Here is a 27913-nt window from a genome sequence, read left to right as displayed (position 1 = left end):
CTCTTCTGAGCTTTCCGACTCTTCTTGTCAGAAAGTTAGAAAGTATGCGTCATTTTAAAATAGTTGCAGGTTTAATTCAAAAGCCTCCAGAAATACATCATCATCCATAAAAAATCCATCAAATATCCTCAGACAAACATCATAATACAAACACTCTGAGTCTTAAAGACTAACATCTTCATTTGAAATGTTTGAGTAAAAGAATCCAAGCAACTTTTTTTTACACAGATATTCATAATTGTGATGAAAAACATAAAATTTCCTCTAATCACTCCACTCTTTATCTAAAGCTTTTATTGCTCTGTTTCACTGGAAACAAGTGAAGCCTCTCTGCTCACATGACCTTCTGTGAATACCTTTAAGATGACAACCGAGTACCTTTTACTGAAGCAAAAAACACTTTATGTGACATGTGGCTGAAACGATTCGGACTTCATCTTTACAAGAAAAAGTGCAACGTTATTGCTAGTTTTAACTTTCCCTCTAAAATTAAACTAGTTTGCTCAATTAGTCAAAAATATCTTGATGTGATATAAACAAACGACTCACCCTTCTTACTTGCATCTAATTTTTTTATCCTCAATCATCAACTCTTTATCATCCCTCTGCACGACAGAGTGGTGAGGATTCGGCAGCATTTCCCCCCCCACACTTTTCACACCGAAGCACATCTGCGATATGAACTGCCAACAATCTATAACAAAATCTACGTTCTATTTAGAAATAAATATACAGTCTGTTTGCATAGTCTGGAAGTGATCTTGGGTTGGGTGGTCATCCCGGACCTTATAGGTGCCTGGAACCTTGATGATGCAGCCGGGGGGGTTGGAGGGTTTGTTCTGATCCTGGATCTGTGCTGGGGTGGAGGGATGGGGCATCACTGGCTCCAAGCGTGAAGAGAGAGGGTTTAAAGTGGAGGGCAGAGGTTACCTGGAGCAAGAGAAGACAGTGTTGTTAGTGGAAACCTAATGGCACGGATAGATTTTATCCCCGTCTACATGATTATACAGTATCCTTATATTCTTACCAACAAAAACAGTTAAGTAGATAAGGTTGGGCAATATGGATTAAAAATGAAATAATACCAAATCCGATTTTAATCAGTTTTATTTTCTCATTTTCTTTTTTACAAAAAATAAATTACAAGTGACTCGCAAACGTGGCCTTTATCTCACTTCCCACTCCTGCGAGTTGTACGGCAGAGTATTAGATTCGGGCAAGGAGAATTCTTGTTTTATTACAAGAACATTGTTTAATAATAGGAGAAGAAAGATGCAATTTGGCCAGAAAAAATTTCTTACATCATGGGGGGAAAAAAAGTCATTTTAATGAGAAAAAAGCTCAGAAAGAAAATTATCAAAATATGACATGATAAAATAGCTTCACTAGCGTTTATGGTGTGCGAAAAGCGCTCATTGGCAATGAAAACCTTTACAGCAGTGGTCTCCAACCTTTTTTGTACAGCGGACCGGGCCAAGCCTTCGTAAATTCCTGCGGACCGGGGGGGGGGGGTGTTCGTGCGTGCGTTGTGAAGATCGAACGCTGGGGCTCGGCATCCGGTGTACGATTTTCAAAATTAAAGCTCCTCCATACTCAATACATAGAACGGACATATTTAATTATTTCTTGCGCGGCCCGGTACCAATTGGTCCACGGACCGGTACCGGTCCGCGGCCCGGTGGTTGGGGACCACTGCTTTACAGGACAAACTACCGCGTTGCTCAAAACTCGCTATTCAGTATAAACATGAACTGATTTCATCGAAGTTTGTACAAGACTTCCACTGTTTTGAGGAAAACATATCCATCTTTGTCATTTTTTTATATTTTTGTTTTAGTAAGATCTGCCTGCAGGTGTGTTACCTCTCTCTGAGGGGCAGATTTGGGTTACTGAGGAAGGAGAGCTGCTGCTCCAGACTGCACACACGAAAGGCCAGATAGCACGACGAGAGGATGAGGAGGATTATTCTGATGAAAGAGGAAGAGACAAACACATTTTGATGCTTCTGCAAACACGAAGGAAGAGAGCTGTAATGTGTCTGAATGAACACTGGGGGGAGGTGTTTGCTGTCTTGTCATGTTCTGTAAAAGCTGAAAAGAAGAAAGCTAAAACATTTGATGTATTGTTTTTAATGTTTTCGACTTTCCTTTGAAATTATTTTATTAATTATATATATTTTTTCTTAATCCTCTTAATTTTTTATGAAGACTTATAGACTTATTTGAACTCGTCCCTTCCTTTAACTGCCGAAGCAGGAATTTACAAAATGAGCGATGAAATAGATGGACTTGTGAGAATAAATTGAAACATCATTGTGGAGAATATGAGAAAATGAAAATACATTTGTGAGTAATAAATTCTTTTGACATATTCACACATTTCTGGTTAAAAACATTTAAATTTAATGAATCAAATCTGAAAACATATTGAATTATTGTATTTATTAATTCTAAATAAAATGAATACAAAAACAAACTTAAAGTTATCATGACATGAAAGAAAGAAAAACATGAATTAAACATACAACTTGAGCAGAAACCAACTAATGAATAAATTATTATGACTGAAAATTAAAGGGCAAAAGAAATAACGAAGAAATATAACCATACCTGAAATGGCTATTTCACAATTAAATTATTATTATTTTTTTACCACTTTACAACTAAATTAAATAGTAAATATGAATATTGATAGTAAAGTTAATTATGAATAAGAAAAATAAAAAAAAACAATTGATTCATTTTAGACGTCTAAGATTATAGATTTTAAATTATTTTGTTGCATCTTTCCAAATGCCTTTTGTTGGGTCCTTTAATTATTTCTGATGATGATTCTTCCCAATTTTGCCTTAGTCCTCTATAACACCTTTAATTTTATGTTTTATCTAAATCTAAAACAGCTGCATGAAACTGTACTGATTACAACTATTGTGCATGATATGATATGTGCTCTGGGTGTGTATTTTATGAGTGGATAAAGTTGAGCTCCATTTCTTCACTCACTGCAGGTTAAGCTTGCTAATGAAACAAATAATGATAAACAGAAATAGATGAAATAGATGAAGACACATTGTGGTGAACAACGTTTCGTCGGAGGGCGTTTCTCTGTGGACTCAGTGTTTCTGATCTTTTGTGACTGAATCACCTCCTATTTATATCAGCACATTAAAGCCCAGTGTGTGTGTGTGTGTGCGTGTGTGGGTGTGTGTGTGTGTGTGCGTGTGTGTGTGTGTGTGTGTGTGTGTGGAGCTGGGAGTCAGCCGTTGTAGGTGGTGTGTGCCCCTTCATCCACTCACAGCAGGGTGAAGAACTTGAGCAGCTGGTACTCCATCTGACCCAACTCTGCCACCGGCTCTGATAAAAGACCTCTGTCTGTCTGCAGACCTCTTTCTGAAACACACAAACACATAAACACACACGCACACACACACACACACAATAATAAGTAATAGCAGATTAAAAAGTTCAGTTAAAACACAGCAACATGTAGTAGGCAGTTTACTGCATAGATATGAGGAGCGAAAGTATTAAACTTCCTCACTTCTTAAGCTTTTGATTTCAAGCAGGCAAATCCTGCTCTCATCTTCTGAGGTGCTGTTTATTAGTAGTTCTTTTGACTTTTGATTAGAAAAGTGGATAAGTGTACAATAAAAGAAGTTTCAGGCCTTGAAGTTACATTTAGAGCAGATGAATCGTGTTTGAATGTCACATCGTTCAGAAACAGGAAGGAAAAGACCTTTTAGCTTTTTTTTTGGTTGGTCTTTTTTTTTTTTATCCATCGTTTTTAGTAAATAAGATTTATGAAGCCTTGAAACCTTGCTGGTGCTAAAATCCTCATTCATTTCTGTCAACCTGCTAACTTTGATGTTTTTTATGACAATGAGTAAAAACTTTTCATATATTGTAACACAGCAGCAAGATGCTCATTATATGTGCGTTGCTATGGAAACGGAATCAATGGGATCATCCGTGCAGTTCACCACCTACTATGTTTCGTACTTAATTTGCAGCCATTTTGGATTTGAAGTGAAAATTGTTGAGGAAAAAAGATTAAAGGAAGGTCTAGTCTGATCTGCTGGTGATGTCAGTTACATGCTCAGATCTGTGAAATATTCAACACGCTGCCCAGAGCACCAAAATATTCATCCATCCAGAATTTTCCAGAGGGGCAGAACATAGTTCAAGGCAGACGTTTTGTTGTGATAATCTCAACTTAATCCGCTCGGCACAAAGCTTTTTAATACAAGCCACCACGTGATTTAATCACCTCATTGCGTAAGAGAAAAAAAACCCAAACAGAGATCGTTCATTTGCTCTCAAATTCACATAAAAATGGGAATCCTAGTTTGTGTCCCATGATGGTTCCTGTCCAAATTTAGCAAAGAGGGAGCAAAGTTTTTGTTTTGTATTCCTGGCTCCACCTTTTTCATTCAACTTATAGAAAAGTAAAGTCACCTCCGGAAAATTATATAATATTTAATAGCACCGACTAAACATGTGCACAAAACATCAGAGACTGAATGTGTGCGTGCGTGCGCGTGTCACCTTCCAGTGGCGGCTCCGTCTTGAATAGTGTGTCTGCTGCTCCCCGGCCGCTGGTGGAGCTGCCCAGCAGGTCGGGAAGGGACGAGGACACGGACACCACAGACGGTTTCCGTCTCCATTTTAACACCGACGGGAACTCGTCGACCACTGGGAACTCATCCGGAGCCGGGAACTCATCCTGCAGCACAGCAGAAAGAAGAGGCTGTCCAGTACTCAGCAAACCAGTTTGTGAACATTTATGGTTTTAGCCTGATATGAAGTTGAAGCTATAACACGGTTGTTAAATATTTTTATATTTTTCATTTTAAACATACAAAAATTCCTGGCAGCATTCTTTTCAATTAATTTTTGAATAAAATAAATCATCATTTGGGTCAGGAGTTTCCAAAACTATCAGGATTTTTTTCCTGTTATTTGCTTGTTTTATAATTTAAACTATACTATATGATTTGCATACATCAGCAAAAAATTGGAGATTATTCTGATGCTGTATGTCCAATTATTATTATTATTATTATTATTATTATTATTATTATTATTATTATTATTATTATTATTATTATTATTAATTTGCTTGTCCTGTTATGAGTCAGTTTGGAATTAGTTTGTTTTTGTGTAATGTCATTTAACACATAGTAAACTCAACAGGGATATGGCCACCACAACATTCCTGATAATTACTGAGTTGGTAAGCGATACGTTTCATCAAATTGAGATTAAATGTAGATTAAATAAGTCTTCCTTCTCATTTTCAAACAGAAAAGTAGTGATAAGCTCATTATTTTGTTCTGGGTAATGTAACCACATGTTTTCTCTTGTCCTACTAGTTACTTGTTTTCTTAAGGTGACCTCAGAAAGCTCCTGATAGCATCGAGCCGACCCGGGGAATAATTCCCCGCACGGCTGCAGCTGCAGCAGAACGATCGATCGATCTCGTCTGAGCGAAGTCAACCCTCAGCTTCTGATCGATCCGCGCCTCATAAGACTCGCCAACGGCGCCTTTGATGGCTGAATTTGGAAGATTTTGCGGCGTTTCATGAAAGACTTTCACTCACCAGCGATAAGGCCGGCTCTTCCATGAACTGCTTTAAGCTCAGGCTCTTCCCATTGACCTGCAGGGGGGAAAAACACAGACGCCTCTTTATCTGACACGCTGCCACGTGGGGTATGGACTTAATAAGTGCACCTGGTGTGTGTGGGTGTGTATGGGTGTGTTCACGGACCTGTAAGTGTGTGCAGATCCTGCGAAGGACATCATACACACTGTCTCTTGATAGCAGGGAGACAAAAACATACTGAGGAGATAAAAGAGAATAACGGGAGTTTAATCAACTATTATTCCACCCGCTGTCTTGTCATAACAAGAAGATAATCAGCGTTATTCAGTTCATCTGTTAGTGGACATAATGTTTTGCCTAATTAGTGCACTTAAGGTCATTATTAGTGATCTCAGCTGAAGTCTTTCACCTCTTCTTTGTTGGTTATTATTTAGTGATTCCCAAACTTTTCAGCCTTCTAACATAAAAAATTATTTATGTCCTAATATTTTTTATGATCCCCGACAGAAAACAAGTTGACATTATAAGAAGCTAGCACAACAAAAAAACCATAGGCTAACCTTAAGTTAGGCTAACTTTAAGTTGTTCGGATATAAATACAATAACCTGCTGCACATTGATCTGTTGAGTTTCTTCCCGTTTCCATAACAATTCATGAGCGAAAAAAGAAATAATAATACATCCACACTCTCTCACTGGCTGGAGTGTCTACCTTCTGGTTGGTGTCCGTTGTGATGGCCAAGCCGTTGGGCACCAGGCCGGCCGTCTTATGCTTCTTCACAAGTCGCACAGTAACGACAGGGATGGCCACCTGAGCGGAACGACAAAGAACTTTTCAGGAAGACACAAACCTTGGATTCGAACCTCTAAACCCCAGAGTGAGAAAGCAGGAGAGTAAAAAAAACAAAAACCCTCCGTGATAAAAGAGCAAAGAGATGGGGCCTGCAGAAAACCAGCAGGGACACAAAAACCTGCATTATTGAGTCAGAATGTGAGGAATGCGGCTTCAATAAGTGGCTTACTGTCACTGAAACCTCTGGAGTTTCAAGGAAATGAAGGAAGAGCTGGAAAGTCCAACATCAAAGTGAAACACTTCAGAGCAGAGTAAAGTTAAAAGTAAAAAACCTGAAGAATAAAGACAGAGGAACTTCCAGTTTGCTCCTAATCCTGACTGACTTTCAGCAAAATCACTTGTAAAGCTCTGCAATCAGCTTTGCAAGGCTATGACTTTAAAAGTCGCCCGGATCAAGTTTCCCCCAGTCACTGCGAGTTTATTAAGTTGCCTCCTACCTTGATGTCCTTGCCGAAGAGGTTGGCATAGAAACACAGCCAGTTTCTGGAGATGTAGAGGCGGCCCTGCAGGAGGATGTCTCTAAGAAGAGCACAGGAGTACACTGACAAAAGAAGAAGCAAAAAATACTTAACGAGACCACAACAGATAAAGAAATAACATGCATCCAACATCCTGTAGTTTAACATCACACAGTCCCAGAGGGAAAACCTCAAGCAATGATCAGGAAATAAAATAAGCAAAACAGAAGTTCACTGAATGCTGGGGCTTGTTTTATACTTTACTTGTTTCCAAATTAGAAGGTTTTGAATTTCTAGAATGAAACAAAAAAAATATTTCCCAAAGCCTGGAGGATGGTTTTCTAACGATGTATTTTACTGAACTTTCCAGATATTCTCATGCAATTTAATAGATGACTGATGCAATACAGAGTTTCTCCACTTGGGGGCGTCGAAGTTGGCCAGGTATAAAAAATGTTTTTATGCAGGATGAGTTGCAACAAATGTATTTATGTTTTGTTTTGTTGTCTTTGTTTTTCTGTTTTTAAAAGCTTTTAACAGTTTTTTTAACAGTCAAAAACAAAAACAAAAAACAAACAAACAAAAAAAAAATAACACTAGAAGCTACAGTATTTTAAAATTATGCACAATAACTAAATTTGGCTTTAAAAAAAAAGCCTCTGATGGTTGTTTAAATGATAGATTTCTTCTAAACTTAAAAGTAGAAATGTACCTACAGTTAAAAAACAGAAGTCCTAAAAATGGTAAGTTCTGCCTAAATAAAACTGCAGAAAGAGGTCAATCTGCTGACCTCCAGAGGGTCGCAGTCTTTTTTCTTAAAAAAAAAAAAAGCCCTCAACAATAACCTTTTTGCTCCAAACAGGCAGACGTTCAGCACAAATTGGTTCAGTTACTTAATCTGAAGCTAAAAATCCAAACTTTTCTCAGATCAGTGAACACATCATGCCTTACTGCTCTAAGAACAACACTGTTCAGTGTAGGAGTTGTGACAGAGTTATGCATTTGCAGCATCAATGAGGTCAGGAGAAGTGCAGCGTTTTGTATGGAGGCATGTCCAGCTGACAAACAGGAAAAAAAACAACAGGAAAGCTGAATCCATTACAGCTAAACTGATCTGTTTTAGTACTGCTGCTAACATTTTAATTATGTCAAAAAAAGTTTGTTAAAAGCTAAATTCTGCACTGCAAAACCAGAAAATTGTAAGTATTTTTGGTCTTGTTTCTTGTGTAAATATCTTAGTTTCATTGAAGTAAGCTCAAACTAACTTACAAGTAACTTTTCTGCAACATATAAGAGCTTGTTTTAAGTGAATAGTTCCTTAATGTTGATATTTTTAAAAAGTCCACTGGCAGATTATTTCACTGAGATATTTTCTAGTGTTATAAGGAACTAAAAACAAGCTCCCATATCTTGCTAAAAAGTTTCTTGTACGTTAGTTTTGTCTTACTTCAAGTATAGAAGGATATTTCTTATTAGAAACTAGACACAAATATTTGGTGAGATTTTGTGTTTTTTGCAGTGTGTCAGTAATTATTTTTGATAAATAATAATATTGAACACCATTTTAAAGTGATATACTGATGATGACATAGTAATGCAAGTTTGCCCTCTCAAAGACTAATAAACTTTAATTTTGTAAAGAAGTCTTAATACTTGAGCTGGAGGACATTTTAAATATTCAAAATAAAACAAAACAAATAAAAACCACTTACAAAACCCCCCCAAAAGATTAATGAGATGTATTACTGTCTTTGTAAACAAAATTGCCCTTCAAAAAAAAAAAAAAAAAAATCAGAAAATGAATCATCAAGCTCATTTGAACTTATCATGCAGCTAATTGATTCGCTGATCGATTGCTTACTGATACAGGCAGACTTCACCTAAAATAGCCACATTTTTAGTTACCTTGTTTTTGAAACTTTAGACACAAATTGATTTGTTTTTTCAGCTGATGAAATCACCACAAAATGTCACAACAACTTACACACACATACACACGCCCACACACAGTCCTGATTTCCCCACATCGCGGGTACATGCTGTCCCACCATAAGCAGCTCATGCGCACAATGTAAAAGCTGACACGGTGACGGTACCTTTCATGAGGATCTCATCCTTGGGCACGCATGGGAACAGTTTGTGGTACTGCGAGTTGTACTTGCTGACAGTCTGTGCAGAGGGACAGGGCAGAGTCATGAGCAGCTCCTTGGCGGACCGGCCTGCCCGCACAGCGCCAGCGCTGTTGACCCCTCCACCTTCACCGCCGCCGCCGCCTCCGGCTCCGCTCGGCGCAGACACCACCCTCTCCCACAGAGGACGAGAGCTCTGCACCAGGCTCAGCACGTTGGCACCGTACTCACATACACACTCTCGCACATCCAAGGCCTGGAGCAAACCGCTGCAAGACACACACTGTTCCCCCCCTGTCACTGGTCAGTGTTGGGCTGAGGTTACCGTCTACTCAACATGCATCTGCCTCTAAGTGCAGCTAAAACACACACACACACACACGCACACACACCTACACTACAGACTAGCAGCAGCTACGCCTCATTTTGTCGCCTCTGAGTTCTTTCTCAACTGGAAGGCTGCCGTTTTCTGTCTCAAATACACCTTCAGTGACTCTGCTGCTGCTGCTCCCTCCCACTCCTCCTTCCTTCACACACATACACTCACTCTGTCCTTCAGCTGGGAAACACACAGGTACTTTCGACTCCTTTCTTTCCCTCCCTCCTCCTTGCTGCTGTCAGCTTCTCCATCGCCAAGAACATTCAAGTCGCCCATTTCTTCCACCCTTAACAAAAAAATAAATACAATCACTAGATCTCTCCCTCATCTCCCCTCACCTCGCTGCTACAACTCACCTCCAGCCTTCAGAGTCTCTGCTGCAACTTTCCTGCTCTGCATCTCATCTATCACTGTCTCGCTCTGTCGTTCTGCATCGCTCCTGGTTCTCTTTTTCACTATTTATAGCACGCGGCAAGAGGTAGCTCCTGTCCTCAGAGCGGCGCTTGCAGAGGGTTAGGATATTGTGGAGGGGGAAGCCCTCGGTTAACGTAGGTCTGGAGGAATATGCTGACTCATTCAGAGTGGCAATTAGATTCGTTTCCAACGTGTATTGTTTTGCTAAATGACTAAAAGAGTACGCAGGAGGAGAGAGGCAGTTTGTGATCTTTTTCCTATTGAACTAAATAACCAAAGCATTTGCCCCTCCTTGCAGATTTCCTCTGTTTTTGCTTTATTTTTTGTTATACTTGAATGTCTCAGATCATCAAACTAAGTAATCAGACTAAAATAACTTTTCTGCAGTTTTCAAATGATGATTTCCTCATACCGACCTAGAGCCATGTGGAAAGTGATCAGCTAATGGCCGCTCTTCTTTTCAGAAACGTTTTAGTTCGGCCATCTTGGAGGAGTTTACAGCGTGAGCATCATCTTTATGGTATATGAACTGGATTCAAGTTCGACTCAAAGCCAAGCTTTATTTGGTTGTTTCTTTCCCTCTCATCGCCACAATATTCAAACACTTTAAATCCAGTTTTTAAATTCTTTGCTTTTATACAGAGTCCTTTACAATCTAGAAACCTCAAATCCCAAACCATCCCACCACCACCACCGTGTCTGACAGTCAGTTTCTGCAATTCTGGGTTAGTTTTAGCTCAGCCGTAACATGAACCACATTGTTTTAGATGTTCTGGATGTCTTGACCCTTCTGGGTCGATGAACTCCTGGAGTCATTTTGTTAGATTGGACACAACATGGAAGATTCACCGCTGATACTAAATGGCATCCACTAACTACAGCTTCTACACCAGGGGTGTTAAACTCATTTCCATTTCAGCCCGTATCAAAAGCCTGAATGTTCTTAAAGGGCCGGTGGTGCCAGAATGTATAAAACCCACTAAGCTGTTAAAATATCAATGAATGGCTGTTTCTGTAAGTTTCTTAAAATTAAATATTGAACATCTTTTCACATTCAGGATTCTGTGAATGTTTGTGTTTTTTTGTTTTTGTTTTTTGCTAATATATAATGCTAAATGTAACTTTTATTACTCATCATATCGGTCATGGACTATAGCTTGACATCAAGTCAGGCTGAGGCAGCAGTCACTTAAACCCAATGTTTTCAGACAATGTTACAAGTTTTCTGTAAAAATCAGGAAAAGAGATGTGGGGAGCTGTTGATTTTGTATGAATTTTGCAGATTTGTGAAAAACTGGAGGGACTACTTGACCCCGGTAAAGGGTCACATAAAAAGCCATGGTGGGCCAGATTTGGCCCTCAGGCCTTGAGTTTGACACATGCGTTCCCAAAGCGTTAGAAACGGATTTGGAAACCTTTTCAGACTTCAATTACTTTTTTTTTCTACTGTTTCTGTTTAGACGATGTGTTGCTTTTTAAGATTTCTTCGCCTACTTTACGCTGTAAGGTGATCTATTTAAGTTATTCCTTACATTTGAAGGTTAGGTGATCATCAGGCCTGAGTTAGGCTGGTGAAAATCTTCACAGCTTTCCAAAAACTGTGGCTCATCAGTTATATCATGATTTAACATGAGGGAAAATTATTTTTTCACATGGGACCATGTAATGGTGGAAAGCTTTTACCTTAATGGATGAAACAATGATTTAAAAGAAGGTTTTTGTCTGAAATTCCACTTTATATGGTGATCTGACATAAAAACAGAAAAAACCTGTAAGGAAGGTTGATACTCTGGATTTGGAAAGATTTTTTTTATATATTTCAAGACGTGAGCAACATGTTCACATCTCACAGCCTAACACTACTCTAGCTTCGTTTTGCTTTTTACTAGCTATTTTTACTACATGTTTGTTTAAAGCAAAACCAAACTAGCCGAGTTTCAGTCGAGCGACGAGAAGCAGGACAGACTCACCGAGCCCCTGTAGCATTTCTTCACATCTTCATAAGAAAGGTCTTCGATCAGCTGAAACCTGTGGTGTAGTAAAAAAAATTGTAAACCATATATAATAATAATGATACATGAAACAAACGCACACTCTTATTCTATATGTGGGCAAGGTAAGCTAAAATAACAAATTGTGAAGATATTCCTGCAAATCGGACGGAAAATTTGAGCTAAAAGAGGTAAAGACACTCAAGATGAGGGTTCATTGTATCTGAAGCCAGAGTTGGCGTTAATTAGATAGATATACCGAGCGGCTGAAGCGTGAGCAGCGGCCACGCCAGGCCATTATCTGTGTCGCTCTTTTAATAGCAAGAGTTTCACGTCAAACTCGCCTCCGGAGGAGCAGATGTCCCAGCATGGTGCTCATAAATCTGCTTCCGAGGCAGGAATAACAACTCAGCAGATAAAAACCCAGCACAATCAATCCTGGAAGGAAAATGTCACTGAACTGCTCTGTTCAGGTGTTCTGGGGAAGGCGGCAGCCGGTGCGGACCAAGGAAAGGCTGAATGCGGCGAGGCATTTAGATAGAGGGAGAGAGAGGAAGAAACACACTTCGTCTTTCATCCGGTATCTCACTGAAAGTGTCGGGTGGCTGACAGCGAGCTCAGGGAGCGCTGATATGAAAGCATCGCCGCAGGAGGAGGCACTGATAACACCGTGGCCCAGCATGGAGTCAGGCAAGCTGCTGCTGGTTCCACTGGAAAGCTGAAAGTGAAAGTCCACACTGCAGCGGTCTTCCCTCAGTGAAAACCCATCGTATTAGCAGCCGGTCAGGACCGCTTGTCGCTTCACTTTTACACTGGGTTTGAAAGTTTTTACCCGTATTAGACGACCCGTGGGCATGGAAACAGTGTTCACACAAAATGTACAAACTCTCTCAATTGCTCCCCTGAAATGACCATTTTATCTGATAAGTTCAGACTTTTGGATCAAACCTTTGACAGAAGGCCTCCTAACTAAGACATGTACTTTTCACAAACTTTTATGCAAAGAAAGAAACAAACAGAGAGAGGAAGAAAGGAAAGAGAGAGAGAAAAAAAATAAATCGAAACAAAGAGGAAAAGAAAAAAATGAAGTAAAGAGAGAAATTGAAAAAGAATCAAAGAAGCATACAGCACTCTAGACCATCTTTAACCTTTTAAAATAGCAACGTTGCTTACTGCAAATAAAAAAAGCGATCTGCCCCCATGAGAGGCGAACCAGCACAGCAGGAACCACTGACCCGTTGAACGAGTACACGCTGAAACTCCGAGACTCTATTTATAGGAAACGGACAGAAGCCTCTCAGAAATGTCAACCACTCGAAAAGCTTTCACGCTACAATCACAACCATCCGGCTGCACTCACAAACACACTGACAGTCATACACCGATACGTAGGGCCAGCTGGGGTGAATCGCCTTGCCCAGGGGCGGGAAGGTGCTGGACTCACAAGACCTAATTAAAAGCAATATATTGTGTTGTCTCCTTCCTAAAATAATGACCAAAGTCATTTTTTGCCAAAAAAGAAAAAAGAAATCACCACCTCTTTCTTTCCTAAAGATGACTTAGGTAAAAAAAAAAAAGAAGCAAAATTGCTTTGGCAAAAAATGGCTGGTTATTATCTGAGGAAAGTGACGATGTATTGCATTTGTGTTCAAGAATTTTCCGTTTATCTTAAACTTTTAATGTGTATCTTTACACATGTGAGGCTTTAACAGAGTGACATTAGGTGAGGTCGCTTCATTAACAGAACACAGGAGTTTGAAAGAGAGCAGATAAATATATAACCAGGGCCGGTCCCAGCCCTTTTGGGGCCCTAAGCAGCTTTTTGCTGCAGAGCCCCTATACCAACATACCAAGATGATTTATAATTCCTAAGCTACACTATGTGTGTAACATACCTGGTTTCATTAGCATAACTTGTAATTAGCATACATTATACCAGTACTATTATGACTATTGATTTCAACCTTACAGGAATAACAAAAAAAATAAAAATAAAAAAATGCAGAGCGGTATTGAAATGTTAAAATAGTTATTTTAACTATGTGAAAGTCACATCAACTAATAAACACTAAATTTAACATCTTATGTTTCCCCAACACTGGCAGCAGCCATCAACAAAAAGAGATTAAACATTACTATCTATAAAAACAATATAGTAATAGAATTTAGTTTGCATTATTCAGTGTTATTTTAAATATGTATTTTTTCTATCATGCTAGTTTATTGCTCTTGGTGGCCCCGTGGGGGCCCTAAGCAGCCGCTAACCTCGCATATGCCCTGGGCCGGCCCTGTATATAATGAATTCTACTATTTGCTACTATTAAGAATAGATATCCTTGTTGTCAGTGTTAATATTGGTATTATTTTTTACAACTAAAAATTGTAAGAAAGGTACGAGGGGAAAGTAAAATTCCTGTGTAGCTCACAGCCATGGCTAATGCCTTGCTAGCTCTAAACTCTGATATAGATGTAAATTACTTGTGAAAAAAACACATATTATTCTGAAATCTAAATATATGTCCTCTGATTCTTTAGGAAATGTCCTTATGAAACAGCAGCCTATCTGTCTTCACCTTGAACAGTGTTTCTGATGTGCCAGCTGCCATTATGCAAAGCCTCGTCGTCCTCTCATTGCAGCAGCTCTGTCGGTGTCCTTGCTCGGATAGCCTGCCCTGTAACAGGATAGGATAACCTCTGACCTGAAACAACTGTGTCTGGCTCTGATGTTTCTTTCCATGCAGCTCTTTGTCACGGTGAAAACTCTGGCTGGGTGCAGGAGGGCGGGGGCTGATTGCTTTCAAAGAGTGCAGCAAAATGCAACATACATTAAAATATGCACGTCATTCAAAGCAAGGCGTTCTGGCAAACAATGACGACACAGAAAGATGTCAGGTAAAATTTGAGGGTGTTTTCACACCTCATCTGGTAGACTCTGTTTGATTGGAGACCAAAATTGCAACATTTGCTCCATTTTCAGCTGGCGCGGTTCACTTCCACACGATCCAAACTAACTGAAAAACTTGTTCCCCTCCTCGCCCGTGGGGGCGCTGCACCAAGAACAACGGAAGGAAACATAAAAAAAAAAACTTCTGAAAAAAAGAAAAATAACTAAATTAACTTGTCATTGCTAAAAAGAGGACTGTGGGAGTTCTTAGGAGGTTTAACACAGAGCTTGACAGTGTATGTTTCTGTACACTTTACGTTAGATTTAAATGTTGGTAGAGCCTCTTTGGACCAGATGGTTCAGACTTATTCCGTTCAAACGCCAACACGGGCTTAAAGTAATCACATCAAACTAGCGTCGGAGTTAGTCAGGTCACGAAAGGAATTAAAAACTACCCTCCCCTTAACCTCCTCAACATTTAATTATTTTACATAGCTTGACCCAGAAAAAGAATGGGGGAAAAAAATCCCCCTTCCTGGAAAACACATCTCTTCATCTTGTGACCGTGCTATGAACAATAGCGCATGTGTGTTGCTCTTCCCGCTCGCCGACTTCCTCCGATAAATAGGCGGCATGGCGGCTCTGCACTCCCAGGTGGAGAGGAGAGAGTGATTATTAAAAACCACCGGCGGCCCCGCGGGGACCAACAGGCTCCATCTGTCTCTTTCTTTTTATCACGAGATCCAGCTTCTCATCAGCGGCCAGTACAGGTGACTGAACGCTGACGGTGCGGAGCTGGAGGGGTTTTTGTTCCAGCAGAAATTAGGACATGATATAGATATGGGGGGGGGGAGTAAAATAAGAACGCCTTCAGAGGTTAACTCAGACCCACCGCCAAAAAGTGTTTTTATTTTTTAACATCCTTTGAGGATACATTTACAGTATGGATTTAATCCTAAAGATATGATACTAGGCTCGCACAACAGCTCTCTTTAATCTCTGTCAATTTCTCTTCTTCTGCAAAGCAGAAGGGTTTGAAAATAGAAGCTAAATCGCGACTCAGCAGGCGTTCCCTGGAGAACAAAGCGACGTGTTGCGTGCTGCAAGTGTGTTTGCGTGCACACGCGTGCGCCTTTCGTCCAAGGATCACTGTGCCCTTGGCTGTGAGGCAGAATGGTGAAGCTAATTACAAGCTCAAAGAATCCCAAATTAAATCCAAAATTAGAAAGTGAACACCTCCCACTGGTGGCCGGAGCAGCGGCGGCGGCAGACTGAGTCAGTACAGGAGAAAATAGGATTGAGAGAGAGAGAGAAAAAAGGGTGAGATGTTAAACATTTAGACAGCAGAAATAAAACATTTGGCTGTAAATGCTGAAGGTTTTAACTCTGGGCCTTTAGAGGATATGTCCTTTGGTGTTTGAATTGAAACAAAAAGTTTTGTAGTTTGTTACATGGCAATAAAAACCCCACAAAAACCACCTCTAGTTTCATACTGAAACTAAATAAGCCGAAGTCTCTGGGATTGTTAAAAAAAATCGTTTTGGTGTGAGTTTCTGACTGCTTAGATAGAGCAGAATGACAGTGCTTTACAAGTTTATCCAGGTCATTGGAATATACTCAGATTAAAGTACTATTGTAAGAGAATGTTTTTGTTTGTGAGTTATGATCTTTTCTTTTGTAGGCCGGCTTGTGGGAATATTTGCCGTGTAATCTTTCTAAAATCCTTGTTTCTTAAAACCAGGTCGTCTGCCTGGAGCACCTGAATATCTACAGAAACTCACTGCAGCTCGGCCACAGTTCATCACAAAGGATGTTTTTAAAAACCGCAGTGGTTCCTAAAGTATATCTTCTTTCTCCCTTGGACTTACAGGTTGCTACCCAGAACTAGAAAGATTACTTCTCCAGAAATCACAGTTTTTTTTTTTTGTTTTTTTTTACAGAATCCATTACTAGATCATCAACATATCTTTAAGGATCTGTGTTTTGTGGCGACTTGTGAAAACCGGTCAGAACCTTCTAGAACCTCAAGCACACTTTGAGGAATCTGGATACATTGTAACGTTCTCGCCGAGTCTGAACAGGGATGAATAAGGATTCCGTGTTATTTTTTTAAACAGTGTAGCTGAGGTGTTTTCTTGGTGACTGTATAATTATTTAACAAAAACCTTCACTAATTTTGACTTTACTTTAACGCGTTGGTCGAAAAGAGAAACAAACAAAACAGTACAACAGTCTCGTGCAAAGGTGTAGTCGCCACGTTAAGCTCCACCCTTGCCAGTTGTCCCATAATGCAGATAGATGCCAACACTTTCAGTTTAATTTATGGGAAGAAGTCATCTGAAGGTCCCTGAAGTCCCAGTTAGCAAGTGCCTTTGTGTACAGTTCAGTGCCTGTGGATTGATGGAAGAGTGCCACGTAAACTCTGAAAAGAAATCTGCAAATTTCACAGAAAATATTCTGTAAGCTCTGGGAACGTTTGACCCGGTGTCACGTACGGCTACAAACATAAAAACAAAACCCCACTGCAGGCCAGTTTCTGTGTAATGCCACAAACTTCCTCTAAAAACATAGAAGAAATGAGAGCGGAGCTAAGCGGCGCACACAGAGAGAGAGGAGGCGCGCTCTGCTCACCGAGTCCTACAAGATCAGGACCTGACGTGTGCATGGAGCGTTAAACTCCCTCTCATTCACAGCGTTTACCGACACACTGCGCTCCAGAGCCAAACCTCATCCCAGAACAGATTCCCCGGCATTAATCTGCTCCCGCCTCCAATCCTCCTTACGTAACAGACAAACATTGTGTTTGTCGGCCTGTTGCAAAATGTCGCACCAGATTTAAACACTTTATATTTCTGTCATTATAACTCATTATGAAAACAGACAGAGTATCTTTTGCGAGACCTCGAAGGGGAACACAAACAAGCTCCTTGTAAATCTCTGTGCGAGAATGTGTGTGTGTGTGTGAGCTTGACCATTGTTTTACATCAAATACAGAACAAAATGAGGCTGTGAAAATAAATCTCGCAGGGTTGGAGCCCACGGTCATCCCACAGGATGCAGATGGTTTGTGTAGGGAGAGAGGGGAAAAAACCCCAAAAAAACCCAACAAAAGCACGTCAAAGCAGTGAAAGTTGCAAAGAGCTGGGTGTCATTTGCCTGAAGTGGCCGTGTGCGTCGTCGTCTTTGGAGGGGTCCAGGTCGTGTGTGGAGAGGAGGCCTGTTACTTCGCCCTGCTCCTGCTGCTCGGTCATGCTCCTGGCCCTGGACACACAAACAACTCGGCGTTAACAGCAGGCACATCTCCCTCCTCCATCCCCACATTTGGCTTTCAAACACAGAGAGAGAGAAAGAGAGAGACAGAGAGAGAGTTTCCCCGAATGGTTTCTAGGTCAAAACAAGCGGACTCTGTCTTATCGCAGTGATGCAACGTTTCCAGTTGGATTTGGCTTGCTTGTTGTACATCAAAAAAAAAAAAAAAAAGGAGAGAAGAAAAATGCCTACTTGGCAGAATAAAATTGTGTTCTGGTGCTTTTGGTAAATAGGTCAGTGTGTACTCGCGCCCAGATGTCTCATGCAGAAAAAGTAGAGCACCTTAGTTAGAGACTGTGCAGATGGCTGACCTGATGCCCTCCACCCCCGGCGCCTGAAAAACACACACTTTAGACGTTTCCAAGTGCAAACCTCAGCGTGTTAGAAAAGCAGAACATAACGGTAACACAAGAAAAATCTCCAATGGATGGATTTTTTTTAAATTTAAAATAATTTTTAAAGTTAAAGTTACCTATGAGTCGGTTGCTAATAATCGACTGAAGCTAAAAGGAGGAGGGTTTGGGTTTGAAATAAAGCTGGGTTTTATTTTTTTTCCATCTTTGTGTCCGGTGTGATGGATTTTGTTGCTCAGGTCAGTTCAAGGCCTCGCTGACGCTGATTTGCACACAGTTCAAAACAGACGCCAGGACCTGGTCTTGTCTCCAAGTCTCCGTCCGCAGTGAGGCCGTCGAGGACTTTTATGGCCAGCGTCCTCAAGTCGACGACCTGCTGGCGCTCCCACCTGGCCGCCGCATTTCAACAGAAACATTTCAGCTCTAAAGCCAGTCGTCAGTAACTTGATATTCAATAGTTCAACACGACAGTGAAGATTTACATGTTAAAGCAATTTAATCTGAGCTTGTCTCTTTTAGCCAAATATTTCCCACTTACGTTAAACGATGGTTCCTAGCAAAAAATTTAGATATGTAAACTTTTCCCACACTTTTTCACATTAAAACCAGAAACCTCATGATATTTTACTAAAATGTTATGTGACAGTCCAACACAATGCAATGTGTACTTGTGAAGTGGTAGGAAATACCTTTACTATTATTATTATTAATAAAAATAAACCTCTGAAAAGTGTGGTGTGCATACGTACTCCCAACTAAGTAAACTCCCAAAATGTAATTAGGAAATTGAGTCAATGTGTGTAAAATCTAATCATAATATCAATACAGCTGCTTTATGAACATCTGTGATATTGGTTAGAGCAGTGATCCCCAAACCCCGGGTTGCAGCAAAATTGCCTAGTCTTGACCGGCCCGCAGTACTAAAAAAGGTTGGGGACCACTGGGTTAGAGAACAACAGTGAGCAAACAGCATCACTTTTCAGGAATAAAATTTAAATCATAGTTAGCTTATAAAACAATACCTCTGGTTTAGAAACGCCGCACGGAGCTCTCTTTAAACTTACAACTGATGACAAAAAGGAGTAAAAACTCAAAGACTGAGAAAAGCTTTTATCAGAGAAGCAGCCAAGAGGCTTTCAGTAACTTTAGAGGAGCTGCAGAGATTCGTAGCTCATGTGGGAGAGTCAGCTGCTAGTTGTGAACTCCATAGGTCTCGCTTTTATGGATGATTGACAAAAAGAGGCTAGATGTTGGAAAAATAAGCAATAGTAATAAAACTGGGATGGTTTAGATCGAGGTGTGTTATAATGGCCCAGTCCAAGCTTAGACCTGAGCCTAATTGAGAAATTATGGTAAGGTCTGAATTAGATGTTCACTGTTTCTCTCCATCCAGTCTGACAGGCATTCAGATATTAAGTGGAATAGATGTATATATATATATTTGATTTTCACAATTTAGAACTACTTTGTGTTGAACTATTATATAAACCCCAACCCAATGAAATGCATTGTATTTGTGATGTGACAAGATGTGTTTACCTGAAATAAATTTCATACATGTAGAGAACCGCTAACTATCCTGACAATGTCATCATATGAGAAACCTGTCATCAGTATATAATTATATAACAAGCTGACAACTTGACAACCATACTGCAATTTTTACAAACAAGCCAAAACACATGGCTATTATGCCAATGAAATTACCACAAAAACTCTTAAAACTCAGAGTCTCTCGCATCACTCAGAGAGCTCCTGGCAGATTTAGATAAGAACTACACTCCTCTAACCCTACGACAGACTGGTGACCTGTCCAGGGTGAACCCCGCCTCTCGCCCGGAACGTAACTGGAGATAAACACCAGCAACCCTCCCGACCCCATTAGGGACAATGGTTAGAAAACGGATGGATGGATGCATGGATGGATGGATGAACTCCTCTAACCTGCTAATTACGGATTTAAACAAACTGCAGGTGATGTCCAATGTGCTGAAAATGTTTTTGACTGCATCCAACCAGACCAGTTCCACTCAGGTGATCCTCGTTTCGCCAACTATGACACCGGCAGCAACATTAAAACGTCCAAACTTAAACTTATCAACTGGATCAATTAGAATTTTATTTATAGAACCACTGCGATCAGTTGACATATCAGAAAGTGTGTGGATGTTCTTCCCTAGCATTGTATGTTCTGAACATTAAATTTGGCGCTCAGATTCACTGCAAGGGTCTTGCTCCGCGTTCATCACTGTGGCTTTTCAAAGCCCATTATTTCCTTCACATCTCTGTTGTTTCTGCCTGTCTGACATGGATGCAAACACGTCGCCTCTGTGCCGTCCTCTGGGGTCTGCGGGGAAGTCGCTACCACCTGCTCCTGTGTAATTACAGGCGCTGATGGAAACAGGGAACCTGCGTGGAGTTTCCAGCGTATTAACTCTAATTGGCCAGAAGCTTTACGTCACCCGCTTGACCTGTTCAAACAATAATGGCTTTCTGATGCTTCGAGGCAGAGCTGACTGCTTATGTGGGATCGCTGAGGATTAAATGGGACATAAAGAAAAAAAAAAGAAGAAGCTTTTTGTAATAAATAAGGCTGGGAACTGCAGGGTCTTCACACTTTTAATCTAAGTTTAAAGGATTCAGGGATTAACCTGAGGGTAAAATATGGACTTAAAATGTGCTGTTTGGTAAAAAGATGTCCTAATATCAACTCTTTGCTTTTAAATGCTAAACTGTATTGGTCCTGGTCGGACTTAAACAAGGACTTACATTGGGGCAGTAGCCTGGGGCACGGAGGTGTTGAGGGCAGCAGTGGGGAGATAAAATCTGGTTGTCTACGCATCAAAATGTGGTGATGGAATAATGCTTCGTCAGTTAGCAAACGTCAAAATTTGATTGTCTCAGCATGGCAGCTGGAAAACATAAGGTCAGGTGAACCGCTCCCAACAGGTTCTGCACCAAAGGGAAATATGACTGACAGCGTAGCACTAAAAGGGAACGTTCTGAAACACGGCAAACACGAGGAGCCAAATTTTTACCTGGAGGTAGAACTGAAGCAGCGGATTTCATCTGCCGCCAAACACCAAAAACACACCAAACTAGCGACGCGAACGCAGAAAAAACAAAGCTAGTTATGGAGTTTATTGCAAATTTTACCGTAAAGGATCTGGGAACATTGGGGAATTGAAGCAACACGTAATGTAGGGAATAATTACCCTTCATTTTCTGTGATGATGACCAACGTGTTTGGTCAAACAGAAGCAGTCGAGTGGCCGACTAAATGTGAATATGAACGTCACAGGTTGTTTTATTTGAAATCATCGTCAGAAACCGAAACGCAACCTTTGATCCCCGGACATGCGAAATGCAACAGCAGCAAGTTTCAGGCTCATGTGAGATCGCCTGAAGGCCAGGCATATTAAAGACTTTTAAAACCACACAAATTTAACATTTTAAGACTTTTATGTACTCTTTTAAAGTGTAAGTCTGAGGGGATTTTCCTCTGGGCTTTGACTAGTTCGCATTCCAGTTGTTTCCTACAATGTGTGTTCGAAATTTAAGAGACCGGACAAGTGCACCAACAAATCAATGTGTTGGGCCTAAAGAGAACCAACTAAACAAAACAAAAAGTCCTGCACAGTTGCCAAGTTGTCAGGACACAGAGACATTTAAATCAACATTTATCTGGGGGAAATAAGACTTATCTTGATTAAGACACAAACAAACTCTATGATCATCAGTGACTTCCAATTAATTTGAAACAGTTTCTCGTGCAACATCCCCAGCTCATATTAAAAGAGCAGGACAAATTCAAGAAAATCTGTAGAGAGAGCGCTGAAGACGTTTAACGCCAAGATGAAAAGAGAAGTGAGCTCAAGCAAGTTCCCTCTTCTTGCAAACGCGTCTCGAGATGAGAGAAACCGAAGACTGGTGAAACGAGCCACTGCAGAGGCAGCCTTTGATGAGATTCTCAAATGAGCTCCTTAAACATGAGATGCACTAACCCATGGAACAATAACTAATACACACACAAATAGCAGCAACATCCACACATGCAGACGTTTTCATGCGGCATCAAAATACAACAATAAATTTAAATGTATACGCTGTTGACTTCCTGCAATGGACTAAAACAAAGTAGTGACTAACTGCTGGAGGAGTTAGTGTTTAAATTTGACTAAGCCTCTTTTACACTGACGCCATCCAATGATACTTGAGAAACAAACAACTGCAAACGTTAACACCTACATTGACAGGCTGAGCGATTGTGTCTTTCCCTCCACACCTCCAGCGTTTACGGACGAGTGGCAAGAGGAGACTTGTCAAAGTTGATGGGAAGACTTGGCGACACTGACAGTAAATCTGTTAGCGATTGCCAGTGACTTGAGACTGGTGTGGAGGTTCACCTAAACGGGCAGAGCTGCAAAGCCACTGCTTTTATCAAAGGATATTCACGTGAGGGAGCGGACCAGCCAAAACCCAGACACGTCCCATAACCCTGCGATCTGTCTGTCTGTCTGTGTCCTTCTTTGTCTCTTGGGAGAAACCTTTTTGCGTTGTCACAAGACATCCTCCAATCCAATCAGCTGCAATCTTGTTAGAGGCTGTTAGTCAGTGAGAGGGTTGAAGCACACTTTCTGCCCCCATTTCCCTGCAGTCCTTCAGCAACCATGTTGTTGTTGTTTTATGCAAAACAGCCAAAGGCTCCACCATCAAACATTGAAGGCACTTTCTTTTTTTAATTAGTTTTTTTTTTTAAGACAGCCTGTCCTTGATTATAATCAGTTACAGGTGTTGTGTCACCATCCTATTTCCACACCAGCAGTAACTGACACTGTCGGTTTACAGTGCCATCCTGTCGTTTTCCTGCAGTTTAATCCGACGTATTTACATAGAAACAAATTGCAGCCACGCCAGAGCCGCCGACCTTTGCTGTCAGAAGATGTGCGATATCACAAAACGGCAGCATGACAGGTAATTGTTATTACTGGCTGTGCAGGGGGAAATGTTTATTATGATGAGCTTGCAGTGGGTTTCTCGAACTTAGACAAACAATGGCATGATTACAAAACAAACAAAACCAAAATAAATGCAAAGCAGGAAATGAATATCTGCCACTTTTGCAACTCAGGTAGAAATACCCTGGATCTCTTAGTAACATTTTCTCTTTTCCCCTCCCCTTGTGCGTTCTGTATATCCATGTATTTTTTCTTTTCCTTTTTGCAATGCATGGTCTTTATTTGTTCTTGTATTTTACGGGAAGAAAGCCAATCAAAGTGCAAAAGAGGTCCAGCCTTTGGACTCTGACATCTGCACTGCTTGAGGCCTCCTGAAATAACCTCCCCATTGTGCAAGTGCCTCAAAACAACCTTTGATGGGAGAGGTGTGTTAAAATCTGCACAAAGCTCCAAGTGTTAACCTTTCTGAAGATTAAGGGGAGCACAATAAGTACTGTTTATAGCTTGCTGGGATTTAAGGATAAACAGAAGTTACAAAAATAACAGTTTAGGTGAAAATAGAAACATTTTTTTTTTGTTTAATAAGGTGCTATGCTGTAAGGTATAAGTTCCCAAGACAGAAAGTGAAATATTAGTTTAATTTAAATGACATACGCATTTTCTTTTAATGACGAAACAATATTTCTATATTTTTTTTTTAATTTCAACACAAATCCCAATAGTTTTGTGAGGTTTTGTATTTTATTCTTGAACTTTGTTTACATTTCTATGGCGAGTTTTTTCCCAGAACAAATCTTGCGTTTATTTAATAATAGCAGAACCGTTGTAGTGTGGCAAAATTACATTAAAACCGGAAAAAAGCGTTTTCCTTCAAAATAAAATAAATATACCAACTTAATAAATGCATGCTGTAGGTAATAGTATAGGAATTAAATATTCAAATAGTGATTAAGTAATCAGGCTGTCCAAAAAAAAATTTCTGCATTTTTTTGCTACACTAACACATAAATTCAGCGGCACCAATTATTCTTATTTTTGAAATCCTCACCGGAAGTTCGTACCGTGTTCGCACTAGCTTGATTTGGTTAAAAGTCTCCTACCTGTAGCTCTTTATGTGCGGCGACTCTTTCCGCTGTGTTGCCACCTTGAAGCTCCGCACAGTTCTTCAGGTCTCGGTTGCATTTCCAGATATCATTTAATAAGTTTTATCGGCGGGGAAAAAAAGGGCCTCCCAAACCGTAGCTCCCTTTCACCAGCGGTAAACAAAGAAGTAGAAGTAAGACGAGCGAGCCCTGCTGAGCTGCGTCGCTCTCACAAGCGTGTCCGTCTGTGGAGGTGGGTTGAGTTTACCTATCAGCCCAGTGTGGGCTGGGGATTAAACAGAGGCTATTTTTTACCCCAGCGAAAACAGCGACCCTGTATTATTATTACGTGCAAGTAAAGTACTAAATGAAAAACATTATCTCCGCGGAAATAAATATCTAAACTTGTGTGTATATATATATATATATATATATATATATATATATATATATATATATATATATATACACACACACACATATATATATATATATATATATAGATAGATAGATATATATATATGAACACGGAGCGTTCATATTTTCAGCTGTGGTTGTAGAACGAATAACTTAAAAAAAAGTGCACATCTTTAATCTGTAACGTTTTTCACGTAACCTATTATATACAGTGAGTAAAGGAATAATAAACAGGATTATCTCAGCAGATATATTACCATGTAAATCTATTGCTATGTCCATGAATTCAGTTATGAGTAATGAACTGGAATAGAAGGAGTGAGTATTGAACAACTGAAGAAAATGCTAAGAAAGCCAAGAAATCATCTGAAATATGTAAATATTTAGAAAACATCCCTTCTGCTATGTGCATATCAATATCCAAGCTGATTTAATACCTATAAGAAGGTTTGTGAGTGCTCTTATTAAGGATTGCACAGAGTGGTATTAGGTCATAACAAACTGATTGAAGCTACACTCCTAAACTTGTGAATTTGATAGTGAGTCATAATTCAGAAAGAGAATATCTTTTTTTATTCTCATATATTGCACTCACTGCGCGAGACTCCACACGGTGTATGAAGTTCACTGCAGAAGATTAGGACAAGTCAGTGAAACACTGAGAAAATATAGTTGGTTATTAATTTTTTTTTTTTATCTATGTTTTGTAGAATAGGGGTTCTGCAAAAAATACCCATTTGAAAATACAAAAAAAACCCCCAAAAAATCCCTTCGTACATCAGAGCGCATGGAGTTGACCCTGAGAGTCATCAAGCCTTGAGTTCAGTTTCTGAGGAAGGGTGCGCTTCTCCATGCAGGAGTGATTATATATTTAATGTTAACATATCCCGCTAGATGTCTCACTTTTAGAAAATCCCAGGTTCCGAGCGACCAAAGGAGCCGCATTGGAAAATGTTTGTCGCTGCAGCTCCGAAAATACACTGAAAAACATAATAACTTGAGTCAGATGAGACGTGATGCGCGCTGCTGTTTACGGTACAGTGAAGCTGGAGCAAACGGTGCAGAGAAGTTGCCCGCAAACGCAATTACTGCACGGTGCGCAGACCGTAAAACAAACCCAAATCATCAGTCCCCCACTACCGCGCCGGACACCTGCACGCTTCCACTTAGCACACCTTGTAAAGATAATTACATTAGGAATGATGGCATTAACAGCTTTTTCCCTTGACGTATTCATGCAAAACAGGCATAACATTTCCAAAGATAGCCACTAATGGTGTAAAAAATATTTGAGTTTTTTTTTTTTTTCCTGTCAATATGTTTCAGTGAAACAAAAGCTGTTTTGCTTCCAACTGCTAAGTTGTTCTTGTGGCTCTAAAATGTTGCTCAGCTGCACCACAGGTAAAAATTTCCCTTGGGCTTCCGAAGGTCGCTGACCCCTGGCTTCAATTAAACTAAAAACAGAGGAGGAGTGGCACAGTTAAAGCATGAACTACCTAATCTAATATTTTGGTACAATAATGAATCACTGGAATTTCATGGAGGAATGGATACATGTCATAGATCATTCTGACAAAATCTGAAATATTATTCAAAAGTTAGTCATTTTGTAACTGATCCCCTGCAGCCTGGAAGGAGAGGAATCATTTCCCTCTTCATAGCAGCACAGTGCAAACCACGGGAATCTGTGACTTCATGCCGGCACCTCCATGAGGGCCTAGTTAAAGCTCAACAAAGCCGATGCTAAAGCAACAAGTGCTGCCATGAGAATGATGTCTTTTTGTCATAGTCACTTCCACAAGGCAGTGACAGCGCGCGTTATGCAAGTGTTAACAGACGCGTGACTTGGCAACACTGCTAAAGAAACCTGCAACGTATTGAGCAGCCATATTGCAAACGAACTTAAAACTATTGCGCAGCCTGGTTTGATGAATAACATGGAAAGAGCCTCGAGCTCCAATGACCCTGAAAAGATAAGCAGGTAACGGAAAAACGACCGACTCCTGATTCTCAGCCCCAAAACTGGCGCAACTCTTATTGTTTCGTTTGATCCATCTAAACCTGTGTGAATTTTAAATTTGTTTCTACTTGAGGCGTCCTCTGGGTCCAATAGCATCTGGAGGGAAGACATTGTTCCTAATGGTTTAGCATAGAAACAGCTCTGATGATGTTATAACAAAGGATTAATAATAAAGTACCCTGGACAAAAATGATCAAAATGAAAAAAAATAAACAAACATCTTGCGTATCAGAGCTCACTGCAGTTCTTTGTAGTCTTTAGATGTGCAATTAGTTTCTACTTTCTGCTGATGGGCGTTTGAACTGCTGGGCTAACAGAAGTCATGTGAGGAAATAGTCAAAGAAACAGACACACACACACACACACACACACCAAAACACACACTCACACATGTGACAGACTGATATCCTCTCAGCGCGTTCCTCTGTTTCAGTGCTTTTAATCCGCTCATATCTCACCGTTTTCTATCTCTAGAGCTTCTCACTCATGACTCTCAAAAAAAGAAAACGGAAACAACCTGCTTTTGGACCTGTATTTCCAAAACTTATTTTACACCAATTTCTATCTAATTTACTTTAAAAAAAATATAAGTAAATAAACAAATCTATGCCATAGTGTGAGCACCAGCAGCATTCCCATTGGTTCGGTTTTGCGCCCAATGTGGACTTCCTGTGTTGCGTTCACTGACCTGGCTCTGCAGGCTGCTATCCTCTGACTGCAGTTACCATAAGGATGGCTGTAGTGGGGGAGCTGGTAGTATCTGTCCTGGCCCCGGGCCTCGTCGACAGGCAGAGCCTTAGGGCTGGCCGCGTAGATAGTGCATCCCATGAACACCTCTTGGAAGTCGCTCTTGGTGTCCGACTAGCAGCTGGCGGGCGCCGGTGTCCTCCAGGTATCCTTCCTGTGAGCGGCCTGTCCTGTCCTGATGCCAGCCAGCTGCTCTGTGGAAAAGCCATTGGCTCAGCACATTGGTATCTTTAGGCCCTCCTCCCTTGTCTTCCTCCTGCTCCTCCTCCCTTCCGCCGAGCCCAGAGCGGGGAGGATAATCAGATTTCCCCCCCCAT

The 27913-nt window shown here is 40.5% G+C and overlaps 1 protein-coding gene across 5 annotated transcripts; it reads right to left on the bottom strand.

The window, feature by feature from the left end:
* Nucleotides 1-49: 49 nt before the first annotated feature.
* Nucleotides 50-27913, bottom strand: gramd2aa (GRAM domain containing 2Aa). 5 transcript variants are annotated; one of them, XM_044106283.1, is made up of 12 exons: nucleotides 27538-27913; nucleotides 17867-17971; nucleotides 11806-11863; nucleotides 9010-9325; nucleotides 6893-6996; nucleotides 6315-6413; nucleotides 5768-5839; nucleotides 5600-5656; nucleotides 4545-4722; nucleotides 3296-3389; nucleotides 1863-1967; nucleotides 50-930 (listed from the first exon to the last, which is right to left on the bottom strand). In XM_044106283.1, the coding sequence occupies exons 1-12, from the start codon at nucleotides 27675-27677 to the stop codon at nucleotides 927-929; spliced, it is 1332 nt and encodes a 443-aa protein (XP_043962218.1). In that variant the 5' UTR covers nucleotides 27678-27913; the 3' UTR covers nucleotides 50-926. The 5 variants fall into 5 exon arrangements, with proteins under 5 accessions (XP_043962218.1, XP_043962245.1, XP_043962238.1 ...); XM_044106310.1 differs by having other exon boundaries at nucleotides 9010-9082; nucleotides 27538-27905; XM_044106303.1 differs by lacking the exon at nucleotides 27538-27913 and adding an exon at nucleotides 24431-24656.

The sequence above is a fragment of the Gambusia affinis genome, linkage group LG02, assembly GCF_019740435.1.
Source record: "Gambusia affinis linkage group LG02, SWU_Gaff_1.0, whole genome shotgun sequence".
NCBI classification, from domain to species: domain Eukaryota; kingdom Metazoa; phylum Chordata; class Actinopteri; order Cyprinodontiformes; family Poeciliidae; genus Gambusia; species Gambusia affinis.
Note: the sequence above shows the minus strand (reverse complement) of the source record. Positions and strands in the feature narration are given on the sequence as shown.